At 33.5% G+C, this 15,280-nt stretch overlaps 2 protein-coding genes across 5 annotated transcripts in view; both read right to left on the bottom strand.

The window, feature by feature from the left end:
• Positions 1 to 15,280, bottom strand: part of LOC108917078 (afadin) — a 264,104-nt gene that overhangs the window by 137,880 nt on the left and 110,944 nt on the right. The gene's annotated exons all lie outside the window — the stretch shown is intronic.
• On the bottom strand, positions 1,367 to 2,032 carry LOC108917079 (EF-hand calcium-binding domain-containing protein 1-like). The gene has a single exon (XM_018723513.1). The coding sequence runs from the start codon at positions 2,030 to 2,032 to the stop codon at positions 1,367 to 1,369; it is 666 nt and encodes a 221-aa protein (XP_018579029.1).

The following is a 15,280-nucleotide window of genomic DNA, read 5'->3' as shown; positions in this document are numbered from 1 at the left end:
CTATACAGGGTCGGAAAGTCCCCATGGTTCATCGGCCGTTACGTGAGATAAATAAGATCCACTTCTTAATTGTGGAAGGGCGAAATGGGCGGTGACTATTAGACGCCTTCATTATAACCATATTTCTCTATCGCACGGATTTCTTTGACTTACTTTATCGCTCTCACGTAACGGCCGATGAACCATGGGGACTTTCCGACCCTGTATAGCTACTTCCCATTTGAAATATTGACATTGAATGAATAATACTTTCTATGTGGGCAAGCTACTTTTGCCTTTAACTTTTGTTCAGTAAATAAAAGTAATAAATTTTACTCGTTATAACTATCTACAAGAGGAAGTCAGATTCCGCCAGATAGGGAAATCTAGCAAGCCAATTAAGGGGCCTCATGCAATTCATTTATGTGGAAAATGTTGATTTAAAACAATATTACCATTTGAGTTGAAAACAGAGCTATTCGATTTGATTACCAGAGCTGTGGAAGAATTCGTCTTAAATTGTCCACCCTGTAGGTTTTTTTTTATCAATGCACTACTACAACGTCTATTTAATATATTTCATTCATAAAACAACTAATTGAAATGTCAGATAATAAAAAGGCATTCCAGGAAGAGATTTATGTATATTTAAAGGCACTTTCAAGTTCAAACGTACTAGAAATTCCAGTAAATTTGATAGAAATCGAGTTTCGCACGAACTAGTTTTAAACAATGTAAACATTAGGGAAATTTTGAATGAAGTTTTGCAGGGGCGGTTTATTTACCTGTTTTATATTTTCCAGGAACACTCATAAAAGAAACAGCTACTACATACTATTCTAGGCAATTGCAACGATTGTGATGAATGATTCCGATGCTGAATAATCAGTCAATAATTATTGTTGGACTGGCAGCACATTGTCCACAGGGCATATGGGTTTGGTTCAAAATTAACATTGCAGTTTTGCGAACTTATTTCGGCACAAAAAATTCCCTTTTAAGATGCTTTATTATTCTTCTTCGCTCTCGTGGGCAATAGACAACTTACCGCACTTATTGGACAATATACTACTCACGGCAATTCATCAATTTCTAACAGAATATTTATATCCTGAACAGTGCTGATCTACCTTTATGGAGAAAAAAATATAGTTGCTTTACCTATATGTATGTGTATTGAAATTTGTCAAACATCTCTGGTTTTGCCCTTTTTCAGTTTAATGAAGAGACAAAAAAAGTTCCTTTTGGTTCACATACTTGCCCTTTTCCTTATTGAAGCTAATCTAAACCGCACTATTCCCAACAAATGCAGGACAATTTGCTTCCAAAATAAAGAAGACATCTGGAATTAATTTTATTTTAAACCCCTAAAACAATCTATGCTGAGTTACATTTTAATAATTTTATACCCAAAGGTTGTCGTGAACGTGTTTATATCCTTTCTAGAGGGTAAACACTGTCCTAACGCCTCCAGCAGCATCGGCTGCTTCAACACCGACTGTTTGAAATCGTTGTACGAAATCTTCCCATCTCTATCTAAATCCATTTTCTTTGTCAACACCTCCATCATGTCTTTGGCTATCTCTTCCGCATCTTCCTCTCCGCCCAGGCTAATGACCGACTGTTTCATCAGATGGAACACGCTTTCCCTACCCAAAATCCTCTCACCCAATGTGTCGTACACCGAAAAACAAAAATCGATTTTTTCCTCGAACGTCCCTCTTAGAAATAAGGATAAGCTGGAAGTCCAAGATTCCATGGACATAAATGAACTGGGGCCCTTGTCCAAAGTGTAAAATATCCTGTCCATCAAAAAGTCGTCAGTCATATCCAAGGCGCAATGTAAGATGTCCCGGAACTGACTCTTGTCCACTCCCTGACTAGGATCCTTGCTGGATTTCTGCATTTTGTAATAGATCAACAAAAGCTTTTCAACTTCGTTGAAGGAGAAATGGAACTTTTCCGCTAACCTGATGGCCAGTTTTTGGTACCTCTTTCGGAATCTGGTCTCCTCCATGGAGTCCATAGAAGAGTCTAAGGGTTGCCCCGACATAGGGTTGATCCTCTTCTTACATTTACCCATTGTCTTATCTGTGACCGATGTCTTTACATTTGTCGACCCCAATGTTTTTAAAAATTTAATCTTAAAATATAGGGCTCTTTATGTTGTTTACCACCCGCTGCTTTGGAAGAAACAAAATAATATAATGCAAAATATTTAAAAACCCCTTACTGAGTGACATTCGATATTTTGACAACTGACGTTTTTCACATATTTTGACATTCGACATGAAAAAGAAAATGGTAGTCTTTTATCATTTTTTTTCGTTTCGAGATAAATGACAAATCATATTTTAGGTTTGTCCTATAATTGTGCGTAATTGTGTGTATACAGGATGTCTCAATAAAAACTCCAGACGCCATTTTCAATGGAACGGAAAGAGATGTTTTAGTTTTATAAATTTGGTTTGGTAGAACTGCGAAATGGCTTCAATTTTGAGCTATAACTGTTACTAGTTACACTGGTTCATAGATGTCGTGGTGCTGCCAAAACTTTTTTCGATCCTAGAAGCCACGGAAACTAGTGTACAAGAAAGTACTTCTAATTTTTGTAGTACATTTAAAAATTTAATTGATTTCGAGATTTAAAATCACTGACTTAGGGAAAGTTTACAAAATAAATATTGAGAAGAAATGTCAATTAAGGCTGATTTACATTTCCTATGTAGAATTACAGTAAGCGGAAATCATTACACTGTAAAAAAATCACTCAAATTCACTCAATTTCTGTCCATACCCAATTGACTGGAATTTTCACTCTATTAGTATGACTACAACTAATATTTTATGAGTGAAGCTATTGCAACAGTGAATGAATTTTATTCAAATACGAATTTCAGTTAACTATTAAGTGAGTGACTTTTGACCCTAAAAATTAAGAGTTTACTTTTTATCTAATGTGATTTAAATTTAAATATTACCTACTGAGTAATTTTGTACTATGAAAATTTCCAAACTACTAAGATACCATAGTGGTTTCTACACAGATCTGTTTTAGAGATAATATTTTAGGTTTTGATTATAGGAATTGGTTAACTGATCGGACGAATATACTGCCATAACCTATATTGTCAGTTACAGATACATAAGTAACACTCAATATATTATTGTCTTTAATTTCTGCATTTAAACATAATTTTCACCAAAATAACTGGTGTCCGTCACTACACGCCATACACCACGTCACGGGATGACCTAATGGAGACGATGGGAAAAGACAAAGACAACGCACGACAACCATGGGGAGGGGTCTCTCAATAAGGAGGACATTTAATTCGATTTACCTACAAGTGCATCAAATACGAGTTTATCTGCATAATTTATTTAATATGTACCTATATTTGAGTGAAAGTACTCAGTTTTAGTTCAAATATGAATAAAATTATCAAAATGCTCAATGAGTGAAAATGTACTCAATAATTTCACTCAGTGGATTCACTCTATAGTCTAAACATTTATTGCTTTCATTCACACCGATTTTTTTACAGTGTAGGAACACTTGTCCTAAGAATGAAGAATAGTTGATGAACTAGGAAGATAAGACAAGAGATAATATTTACCTAAACCTTTTGAGACTGATCCTCTTCTAGTTCATATAAACATAGTTATGAAAATTTCCTAGAAAAAAAATTTTGTATTTTAAGTCCCTTTTTTTTAATTGAATCTTTGTCTTTTTTCATATACTTTCACATATTTTCCCTGCACCGCCGTTCTACTGAATGAAATGATTGAAGATTATTTGTATTGATTCCTGTACTCTTCAAACGTGTTCAAAAATTGATTTGGATACCAGTTCAAAAGTAAAAATTTAATACCCTCTAAGTTTGAACCAAGCATTTCTGGACTAAGGTAGGTTGACTTAAATTAAATGGTTTTTACCTCAGGCATCTACGATTACTATATGACTACTGTTTTCTGGAAGACACGCTGTAACAACGAGTAACTTATATGAACATATAAACAATAGTTATAAAGCTTATAAAATCATTGGTTATACTATAATGAGGTCCTAAGGAAATTTGAATTTGGAGCACCACGTAGGTATAGAATTTAACATGTTTTAATATAAAAAGGTTTTGAAGTTTCCCTTTTAACACAACAGAACTGAACAAAGTCAGCAAATTTTTCAAGTACTTTTTCCGGAAACATGATCAAAATTGTCACCATTGGACTCATTCATACAAGCTATCGCTGCGCGTATTCACAACTATATGCATGCCATTAGATGTGAGTCTTCCTGTATTATTTCAGATGTATTTTTTATGCGTTAACGTAATTTTCCCAGTGTGCTCACTCCAGTCTTAGTGCGCTTTTACAGGCATCACTTTAGAAAACCATCGTGCGTTAATCATCCAACATGAATGAAAGGTAAAGATATAAACAGTAAATAATTTGAAAGTAACCGTCTGGATGCTTTTATCTAGATTTTGGTCATATTCGCTTCAAGAGTTTATCCATAGACATTTTCATGAACCTATGAAAATTTTATGTATTTTCTAGAAAAATCTGCACTTTGTGCATTAAAATACAGTTCTCTGTTGCACCCTGTACATTTCAAAGGTCAGTTTTCCCGAAATAATAATGGCACATTTCAGTTAGTGATTGCTTGCAGTTTACAATAAAGATAAATTGAACAGATTCTAATTAATCGCCGCTCAGTGCCATCTGGTCGTGCACAGGAAGACTCCGGCATGCATGACATTACCCAAATACTAAAACAAAAGAAGGGAGTGCCGTTACCGTTCCCTACCCTAATAATCATAGATGGCATTGAAAAGATTCGATCGTTTCTGACAAATTACCGCCCGCGTAAAATGTTGACACGTCCCTATAATTTTATTCCTTACTCCTTTTATCGATATGATAGCTCAAGGTGGTTCCTTCCACCTTGGCGACTTGTAGGTGCCCCGTAAAATAATTTATGAATCGGGAACATACGCGGTTATTCTCACATGTATTTATATTAAATGTGCTTCCAATGCGAAAGTGGTTCTTATGTTACTGCATAAATTATATTCGATATTAGTTTTCTCCATGGTAACGCACACAATGTTTTTCAATAGTTAAAAACAAGATTCAATTGAAAGTGCATTGGCAAGATTATACGAGAAAAAGCGATACGAAACAAACACAAATGTTTGCATGTATAACTGAAAAGCAAAATACAACTAAAATAAATGAACCATAAATCTAAGCCGACTCTGTGCATCTTGTGCACGTGCGTTCGAACATAAAATTTAAACTGTCAAAACCGCCACAGCGTTTTCGCACTGCGGCGCGCGGCAACTTCGATATCGTACAGCTGGCTGCCGAACCAGGGACGGCTTTAAATCTGTTTAAACATCGATGTGATTTTTTTTTCAATTACGTAAAGTTTTAGACCATCAGTTGCTTACTTTCGTGTCCTCTATCACCCTTTTCAAGAAACGCACTAATTTCAGAAACACTCCGTATAAATAAATTCAGTACTTCTTGAATATCTCGAAATTTATCAGAGATAATAAGTACAAATATTGATGTGTATGTATTAACCTGTGTATAATACCAAATATACATATATAAAAATAACACTAACATGTACGAGTTAATATACAGGGTGTTCGAAAACAAATGGGGTAGCCCCTTTGGACGAAAATACACTGATTTAGATGAATATTTAAGGTATAGACTTTCCGATGTCAATTGAAGAACCAAGAGGTTGACAGTATGTACCAGGTTCGGTCACTGACGCAGCAACTCGGCATTGAAATATTTGAAAAACTTGTTCCCATATTTATTTAACCATACCCATATAAAGATCTGGTCGAATGTATACGCCCAGTTGAAGAATGCGAGCGCGGGTAAACGAAATACAAACACAGCTGCATTGGGCCACTGGGCAATAAATCTCAGCTGTTGACAAGTGGTTGAAAAATTGCCCAGCAGTGCAGTGCAGCAATGCGGAATTTGGTGTGATTCGAGTAATTTTAATTTATTATAGGTACCTTCTATTAATCATTGATAATACAATTGCGAAAGGTAGGAATAATATTATTATAACATCGCTGTTTGTTTATTAGTCTGTTAGTAGTAAGTTAATTCAGGCGTAAGTTTGTTTTGCTAGTAGTATTGCCATTTTGTTATCAGATAGGTCAAGGAAATGGAATGTCAAAATAAATAAAAAAACAAGTCACGTCAAAAACGTTATCGGCGTTATTATTTTAAAATATAGAATAATTCATCCCGAACCAGAAAATACAGTCCACTAGAAATTTCAAGAAGTGAATCAAGAAAACAAACATATGATCCGGCTCGAAGGACCAATGGCATTTTGGAGACCTTTTGAAAAGGAACAAAATGAAATTTACCATCAATATAATAAAATTGTTTGGGGACATAAATAATTAAAATATGTTGTTGGCCAAATGAACATATAATATAAATTTTCTACACATTATATACAAATTATTATAATTTTTTACCTTTAGCAGAAAACTTTTTTAGGGACGCCTATGAAAATCATTAAATTTTATTGCCAGGCGTTTTTTTACATGTTCAACTGACTTCGGAAAGACTATACGAATAGAATTTCAATAGAATTTGATACAGGAAGATTTTTGGTGTAGCCAAAGATGAACATAGGTTTATTTCTGACCTACATCATAGAGATCGCTAAGAATACATGAAACAATCTTTAATTTGTTGCCATACTCTTTTTGTGGTTACAGATTTTTGGCAAATGTTTAATGTATCTTTACTTAATTTTTTTTTAAATATATTTGCATCTATTGGGATATGTACAATATACAAGTATACCCTTAAATGTTACTTCACAGAACAACATTTTTGTGGGTTGTATCTTATTAGATACTGACATATAAATTGTTATTGTAAATCGAAAAAAATATTCAATATAGGTACAAATTCAGGAAAAAATTAATTTAGTTAGAATGACCAAAAACTTAGCTGTCTAACTGACAGCTGCAGTAGAAAATTGAAATTCTGTAACTGACAACTGCAGGAAACAAGTGAAATTAGTTTTTCTCTGGAACAATGTATTTTAGTGACATGCAACAAACTTCCATTTTCTTAAAATCTAAATCAAATATGGAGATATGGAAGATAAGCTTATCTTCATCTTCCTTAAGGACTTTCCTATACCAAATTTCATTGCAACTTAAAAAGTAACAAGGTAGTCTTAGAAAAGAATAAAAAAACTTTGTAACTTTTTAAAACGGCCAAATTTAACCAAGATTTATGAACTTTGACGTGACATAATTTATTAAAAAAATTATTGAATTAGCACATAAACATGTCAACCAGTGTCAAGATACTGGATGTCAGTAAGAACCCAAAGTTTCGACGCCATCGAGCAGTTTACAAATTGGATAAGCGCATTTCAAATCTTAATATTATTTTTATGAAATTGTTGTCTTCGACAATAAAAAATAACTATTTTTCCCGTAAAATTAAAATAAGGTTGAATAAATCTAAAATAACTCTCGAGACTAAAAAAATTACGAATTTTCTGTTCGAAACACCATTTTAAATATTACGTAATTATAAAAAGCAAACAATATATTGGCGTAGAAATTTTATTTATATTTTGCGGGAAGGTACTGTTGTTTATCAAAAAACATTTGTACGTCTAAATTCTTTACGATTTTTCCTTTTCTTTTTGTAAGTCGTTTTGATTTACCCAATCGTGTAATAAGCGTTTTTTAATTTTAAAAAAGTGGCAACTCAAAAACGTCCTTTTTTGAATAATGCGATAGATACAAATTTTTGTTGAATTAACTTTAAATGTGAAATTTTGAATTTTGACTCTAAAATTTCAGTTAAAACTAGAATTTAAAAAAGAACCTGTATGTCGAATAAATTGTTTCTCTAATATCAATAAATCTCGGTGGAACTACTTAAATGTTTTTTAAGCAATTAGTCTACCTCCAGTAGTCGAAATGACTCTCAGGTATGCCTAAGAACTTGAACGACTGGAATTCCCAAACCATTTCGAGTGGCCCGAAAGTATACTCGAAATTATACCTACGCATTGTAGTTATAGTTCAAGTTTAGTATCTTTAAATTCAAATTTGCCACATTCACTGCTAGTGTCAGATTAATAATTGTCTCAATTTAAGTGTTGCGCTTACAAAGTATAAAACTTATCGATTGAGTGGCCTATAACATTTTGTACAGGTATATTCCTAAAATTTACACGTAACAAGATTTTTTTTAATTCGGGAAGAACCAACAAGGCGCTTATAGAACGAACAGGTCGCTAGAGAGTGCTCTGGGAACAACTACCGTTCATAATTCACAAATAAATAACCTAGCCACCGTCAAATTAAATATTGATTGAATCCTGTTTGCTTAAATATTCATTTCCTGAATAATTTATGGTTTTCTTTAATGTCGCGCCAGGTAACGTCTAACTTGGACCTCCATTTACTAGAGACATCAGGCGATAGGGCGATTGTCATTATAAAAAAAAAGGAATGTTTGTTGTTGTATTAATAAACCACCGGTAAAAAATCGATGATGATAGGCAGGCCACCGTGCGTCACATATCAAAAATCAAGAGACGCGTTCGCTAGAGCACTGGGCGATTAATTAAAAACACGTAAGGCACAACAGGTGTTCTCACAGCACAGTTTTGTGCACAAAAAGCTCATTAACCGCAACACGCGACAGAAACTAAAAGCGACTCCCCCCGCCTAGAGGCTCTTGTACGCCACGAAACAAAATAAAAGCAGAGATGCGTGACTGGTTTTCAAAAATACAACAATATAAATCAGCGGGATAAGAAACCCGTTTGCGAGAGGTGCAGAGGAATAGGTTAGAAGCTGTGTGCATACGTACGTCTTATGCCCCAGTCCATCATTTTACGCCGCTAACTGGCATCACTCCTGGGTGCGCGTCCGAACGTCACATTTTCGCGGCGGTTACAGACTAGGCGGCGGGTACGCGGAAATCGGCCCGGAAAAATTGGTCCCTTGCAGCTGTGGGGCGGCCACCAATGTACATGTTCGGTGCGCTCTCCTTCGGCGTAAACAAAGCGAACACCCTCGCGCGGCGTCTCGCCGAGAATGAGTCGAGGTTACCTCTTGAGAGAGGCGCGCTCAAGCATGCGCTACCTCCCACAGATACACGGTGGATCTCCAGAAAGATACGATCTTTTAACAGTTCTTCCATTAGAGCCGTACGAGATTTTTTACAGGGTAGCGGTTCGGCACGTCATGGAGGTGAACCCCCTCGAAAATCGCTCGAATTTGATGCAATGAGGAGCGAAAGCCGCACGGCTAAGGGTGTGACGTCACAACAGTAGGCCTGCTTGTCAAATCTGAAAACTGGCCCGTTTTTGCGACTATTTCCTTCAAAACGTGAAAAATTATTTTATTTATACACGAAATGCTCTGCATTTCCTATATTTCCGAAATTAACTAAGAAAAAAGTATTAAAAGTTGTTCCATTAAAGTGTACAAGTCTTTTCATAGGGCAGTACGAGGTATTGTCAGATAACACAAGTCCAATACCACAGAAACAGAACATAAATGCAAATTTCCTATACATCCTATATATCCAACATTTCCAAAAATAGTACCTAATGCAACATATAAAATTAACACGACACAATACTACATGTCAAACTCTGTCTTTCTGTAATTTGTCAAATGTTCCACAAGAATAGAGAACAAAATGTTGAAGGTGTGAGATCACGACAGTAGTCCAGCTTGTCAAATGCAAAGTAAGCCCTATTTTTCAAAATGTTTCTTAAATAAGAATTATTTGTGAAAAGTCTGCAAGCTCAGAATGATGCCTATGAAGAAGGACTGTTAGATGGTTCTGGAATCGCTAATTGATCGACAACTTTCTCCAATTCATAGTTTTCGGAAATCTTCAAAGGGGTGTTTCTCGAAATGACATTTTTTTGATTCTCCAGTGAATCTCTAGCTCAAAAAGTTATGAACCAATCGTTATGAAAATTGAAAGTGTATTTCTTTATGAAATTACAAAGAACATGAACCAACAATTGGGATGATATAATTTTAAGGGTGTTTTTTATTCAAACACATGTCATAACTTCAAATTTCAATGAGTTTCATATTCTTAGAAAACATGGAAATAATGCAGGAAAACAACAATTTTGCTTTGAGATCAAAACTGCGACTTCCACATTTCCCATGAACAACCAAGTCGGACGACTACCTTTTCAACATAAGTGAGTTGAAAAAATTTGTAAATGTAGTTCAAAATATTGATAATTTAAAGTCTAAGTTTCAACAAATTCTAATCAATTTGTCCCACTCAAAAAAAAATCTTGAGAAACTCCTGAAAATCAGCCTCCCAATGTCCCAATCTGGTTTCTCCCCTTAATCTGTCACGATGTCTTAAAAGTTTTTAAATATGAATGCATTTAGCTGAAGCTGAAGTTTGTTTTTTAATATTTAGTTTCTCCTTCCTTGATCATGGTATAATAGCTGAATCTAGTAGCAAAGAAAATAAAACAATTTCATACTAAATCAAAGAGGACTCTAATTTACTCCATTGCACCTACCGCTGTTCAGTATTAGGGGGTACAACACCTCATTGACGCATAAACACGCTTTTCTTCTTTTCAATTAATTCAAATTTGATGCCATAAAAAAAACGAGTCATAACGTTGAATATGCGAGATCGTAGAACTGTTTTTTATAACATTTCTGAAAATATTTGCAGAAAGCCTTAACAGTTACCTTTGATAAATAGTTCAAAGTTCGATGCAACAGACACTAAAAGCCACACGGCTAAAAGTGTGACGTCACACCTAGTAGTCCTGCTTACCAATTACATATAAACTCATTTCTCCGTATTTTATCAAAATATGAAAATAAAAAATAAAAAATAGCTAGTTTGGACAAAAATCAACACGAGCTGACTTCGCTAACTATTTCTGCATTTTGTGTTTCTTTGAAAGGGCAAATATTTTAGAACTGAATACATGAAACTAATAATTCATATTAATCTAGACAGATTGTCAACTTTTGGCACTATCATTTCAAACTAAAAATTAAAAATAATTTGATTTATACATAAAACAACATTTCCTACTCCAATAATTAATACGCAAAAAATATAAACGATGGTGGTAAGGCACGTCAATGATGCACAATTGTACTGATCATATAACTAAAATTTGATGCCATAGAAACCCAAAGTCTGTTTTGTCAAATGATTTTTTATCAAAACATAAAAATATAGTTTTTACTAATGATATTATATGAAACATCTATTTTATGAAATAAAGCCTCAATTAAAATTGAATTACTTATCTCTAATATATATTTAGTAAATTGTTATGATTATTCTCAAGTAGGTACAAAGACAAAATAATACTTTGTGCTAGGAGCCGTCAGTTATATTTTAGATATAAAAGGATATATCTCAGCCACATTCAAAATGAAAATTTAACTTCTGTTGTATAACAACGCTTAGATTTGCTTTTGTAAGAATACCAAACAGTTGTATTGGGATTTACGATATGTGAACTTTAGCGTTATATTTTTGGATTTTAATATCTACGTTAAGATGTTGCACTTAAGAACAATCTCTCTCTAAGTATCCTCACTTCTTGCCTTGACTCGATGAAATTTTCATTATCTTTACACAAACGCTTCCTCGTTCGAGCTTTTAACGCTGCCTAATCAAATTAATAGTCTTTTGAAATGCTCTTTCTGGGGATAATAAGAAAGCTTCCCCCTCTGCTATTAGTAGACTGTATAAGGTAATTTGTTCCTCAGTTTAATTTTTATTACACGAATAAAGAAAGTCTTAAAGGAAAGGAAATATCAATAATTAATTAATTACGTTAGTGGAGAATTACTAACTTGATCAAATAGTTTACTTACATATATTTTTATCAAATCTGGAAGCTTTTAAAAAATATTCAACACAAATTTTCATCAGAAACTTATTAATCAAGTTTATAGAGAACTTTAAAATAGGCCAAACAGTTATTTACAGACATTTTAAACAAATTTGAAATTAATTTTTAAAAATCAAACGCAAAATTTCATAAAAAAATGCCTATTGCAATTTTTGGAGACTATTGAATACAATATAAAAACGATTATAGTTTTCTTCACAAACTGTAGCAGGCTAACAGCGCTTTGTTCCATAATTAACATTTTCTCGAGCCACTCTGTAAAGCAACAACATCCACTTCTCACAATGAACTGAAACAGTACAGAGGAAGACCGAGGCGCACAAGAATTATGAACTTCACATCCGCATGACACGCAAATCAAAATTAATGCCCCGACTCTCGCTTGGCTTGTTCCAACGTCCGAATATGCGGGGATTCCTAGGATTTTAATAAACCTACCACTAAATTAACAAACGGTTTTACTTGCTCATTAGCCATTGATTTTTCCGTAATGGCTTTTGAATTATTTTCTACACAATGGTTTATGTACTGGAAATGGGCTTGTATAGATTTAAATGTTCTTTGTTGGGACATGCAAATCGATACAGGCAGCGCCATCTAGTGTTATGAAGCCGAACTGGTTCGGGCACTGAATGAAATCTGAAAGAGCGCTTTCATGCTGGCAAATTATATTTTGCTACAACTCCGCAATCATTAAAAAAAACAAGTATTAACCATTTTATCGTTTGAATATCATAAATTAGCAAAGTAGATATTATTTACTTCCATAAGTAATGAAATATTTTCATTGAAATCAATAATCAGTTTTTTTATTATGATATAAAATAATATAGTGATAAATACATTTTAATTTTTTAGAACTTTTTTTTTAATAGCGTTAATAATTAGAATTCCGACAAATTATTTTTATCAAAGAAAATAATATTAATTAAGAGACTTAAGAAGAAAAATTGAATCCTATGCAACCAGTTATACATGTAGGTCAGGTCAGCTTTCAGTTATGGTTAGATCCAAAGAGCGACCACAAAAAAAATGTGATTTTCGCCCGTTTTTTCGCAATTCGCAGAGAATTAAAAAAAAATACATAAAAATATGTTTTTGGTCGCAAATTACTTGTCGTAACAAACTGAAATGAGCATAACTTTTAGTATTTTGAACAATTTTAAAAATCACCCCTCCTTAGGGGTTGAAAACATGCCAAAAATGAAGAATTTGAATATTGCCAATTGATATAAAAACTATTAGCATGTAAATTATCTTAATACATTTTTTTTGGAAATTTTATTGGAATACAATTATTTCTGATATTCCCTATTTATGGGGATGATTCCACCCCCTGAGCGCGCTTAAGGGTGGATTTTCTAATTCAACATGCTTATTTCAGTCATGATCTTTCTTTGTATTAAGAATCATTCGATAAAAAAATTCACATGCAAATAGTTTTTACATTTATTGGTAATATTCAATTCTTCATTTTCGGCGTCATTTTAACCCCTAACTAGGGGTGATTTTTGAAAATTTTCAAAAAACTAAAAGCTATGCTCATCTTATTTTTTTACGACGAGTAATTTGAGACCAAAAACATATTTTTATCTATTTTCTCTGCGAATTGTGAAAAAACGGGCTTCATTTATTTATTTAATAATAGTAAAATAATTCCGAAATTGAAATTTGAATTAATATTTCGTTTAACAATAATTTTTGTGACATTTTTGCAAATTAAAAAAAAATTAAGTATAAAAGATGCATTTTTTCTGGGGTTCAGGGCTATTCTACGAATTCGTAAATATGCCCATTGTTATTTTTTCGTCGAGCTAACCCATTTAAAAAAAAATAAGTTTCTACGATGAATAGAAGCCGAGATATTGCAAAATTTACAGCGCGCACTTATTTGAACTTTGGATTTAACTTTTCTCGCCCGCGCGACCGCTTGGACGAGCTTCCCCCACCACCACGCCGCCGGCCGCCGGACAGTTTACTTAGCGAGTACCTTCTCTTTAAAGGGCTCGTGAGTCGTTAATTTTCCACATTTTTCAATGCAATTCACGGGAAATCGTAGTTTACGTCGTAAACTTTATTTTGCGAAAAATTCAAGTCTTAATATTTATAAACAATTGCGCTACGATTTAAAAAAAAATTCTTATCTTGGCTCCTGTTGGTCGTAGAGGGTACTTTTTTTATTTTAAAACTGTATTTTTTTGCCAGCTATCCATTGCATCTATTTTCGGTGAGATAGCATAAATAGCAACAATGTTATTCAAATTGTTTATAAGCGAAAAACGCACGGTTTTTTAATGCACAATTTGAGAATGTTAATGTCAAAAAAACGGTGATATTTTTTAATAGGTCGCTTAATTACGTCTTTAAGATTACAATGACGCTTTCAGAATCATGTTTGGTTGAAAATTAACGCCTGTACAGAGGCTTAAAGTTCATAACTTTTGGAGCCTCCGCTATAAACAAATAGAATTGTGCGAAAACTATTGCACCTACAGCGCCCACTTTTGGCACACTTTTAAAGTATGACAAAACCCTCAACTTGTCATAGGTTTTATAAAATTTTAACAATAAATGCGATAGTTATAAACAAATTAAAAAATGGGCACTTTTGTTTTTTTTTTTTGCAATAACTTTTTTGTTTATTAATCGATTTTAATTTAACAAATCTCATTTTATAGATAATTGTATTCCCTACAAGCTGTCTGTTAGTCACTTTTCGCTTAAATGGATGGTTTTCCCTGCAAAGTGAAAAAACTGTTTTCCTCACTTATTTATTTAAATAGAAAAGTTAGCTAATAAATGTTTTTGACTCACGTTATGAGAGATGTCTTGTATTATGTCCCTTTAGACAATTTTACAATAATCTCGCGGATAGGACTTTTTTCGAGTAAAAACTTTATTTGCTTGGCCTAAATAGTATACGCTGAATGTAGACAAAATGCTGTAAGCGCAGAAATAATGTACGCGAATTGTTTTCTATTTTATGATGCATCACGTGTTGCAAGATTTGTAATACTCGTGTACCTGATACTGATCAATTGCAACCCCAACACTAACCATATGTCACGTGAAAATACCACGTGTCATTCCCTCCCGGTTCCAGCAGTTCTCAATATGTTCATACTTAATTGTAAAGTCAATGTTGATTTTTTACTTTGTCTCATCATGTGGTTTAAAGTAACAAGATAGTAAGAATCTATAAGTATCAGAAGCACTTTATAAAAAATATATAGTGATGACTGGTGGCCAGTTATTTTTAAAATATGCAACTTACCAGACAGAATATGACACTTTTGGTTATCAGTCATTTTCAAATTTCAAAATTATGTTTAATATTTG

Source organism: Anoplophora glabripennis, unplaced genomic scaffold (assembly GCF_000390285.2).
Source record: "Anoplophora glabripennis isolate ALB-LARVAE unplaced genomic scaffold, Agla_2.0 scaffold69, whole genome shotgun sequence".
Classification (NCBI taxonomy): domain Eukaryota; kingdom Metazoa; phylum Arthropoda; class Insecta; order Coleoptera; family Cerambycidae; genus Anoplophora; species Anoplophora glabripennis.
The sequence above is the reverse complement of the archived record's forward strand: the minus strand, read 5'-3'. Positions and strand labels throughout refer to the sequence as shown.

Excerpts from the sequence above, each read along its gene's own strand:
- LOC108917079 (XM_018723513.1), bottom strand. The coding sequence starts at position 2,032 with ATGTCGGGGCAACCCTTAGACTCTTCTATGGACTCCATGGAGGAGACC.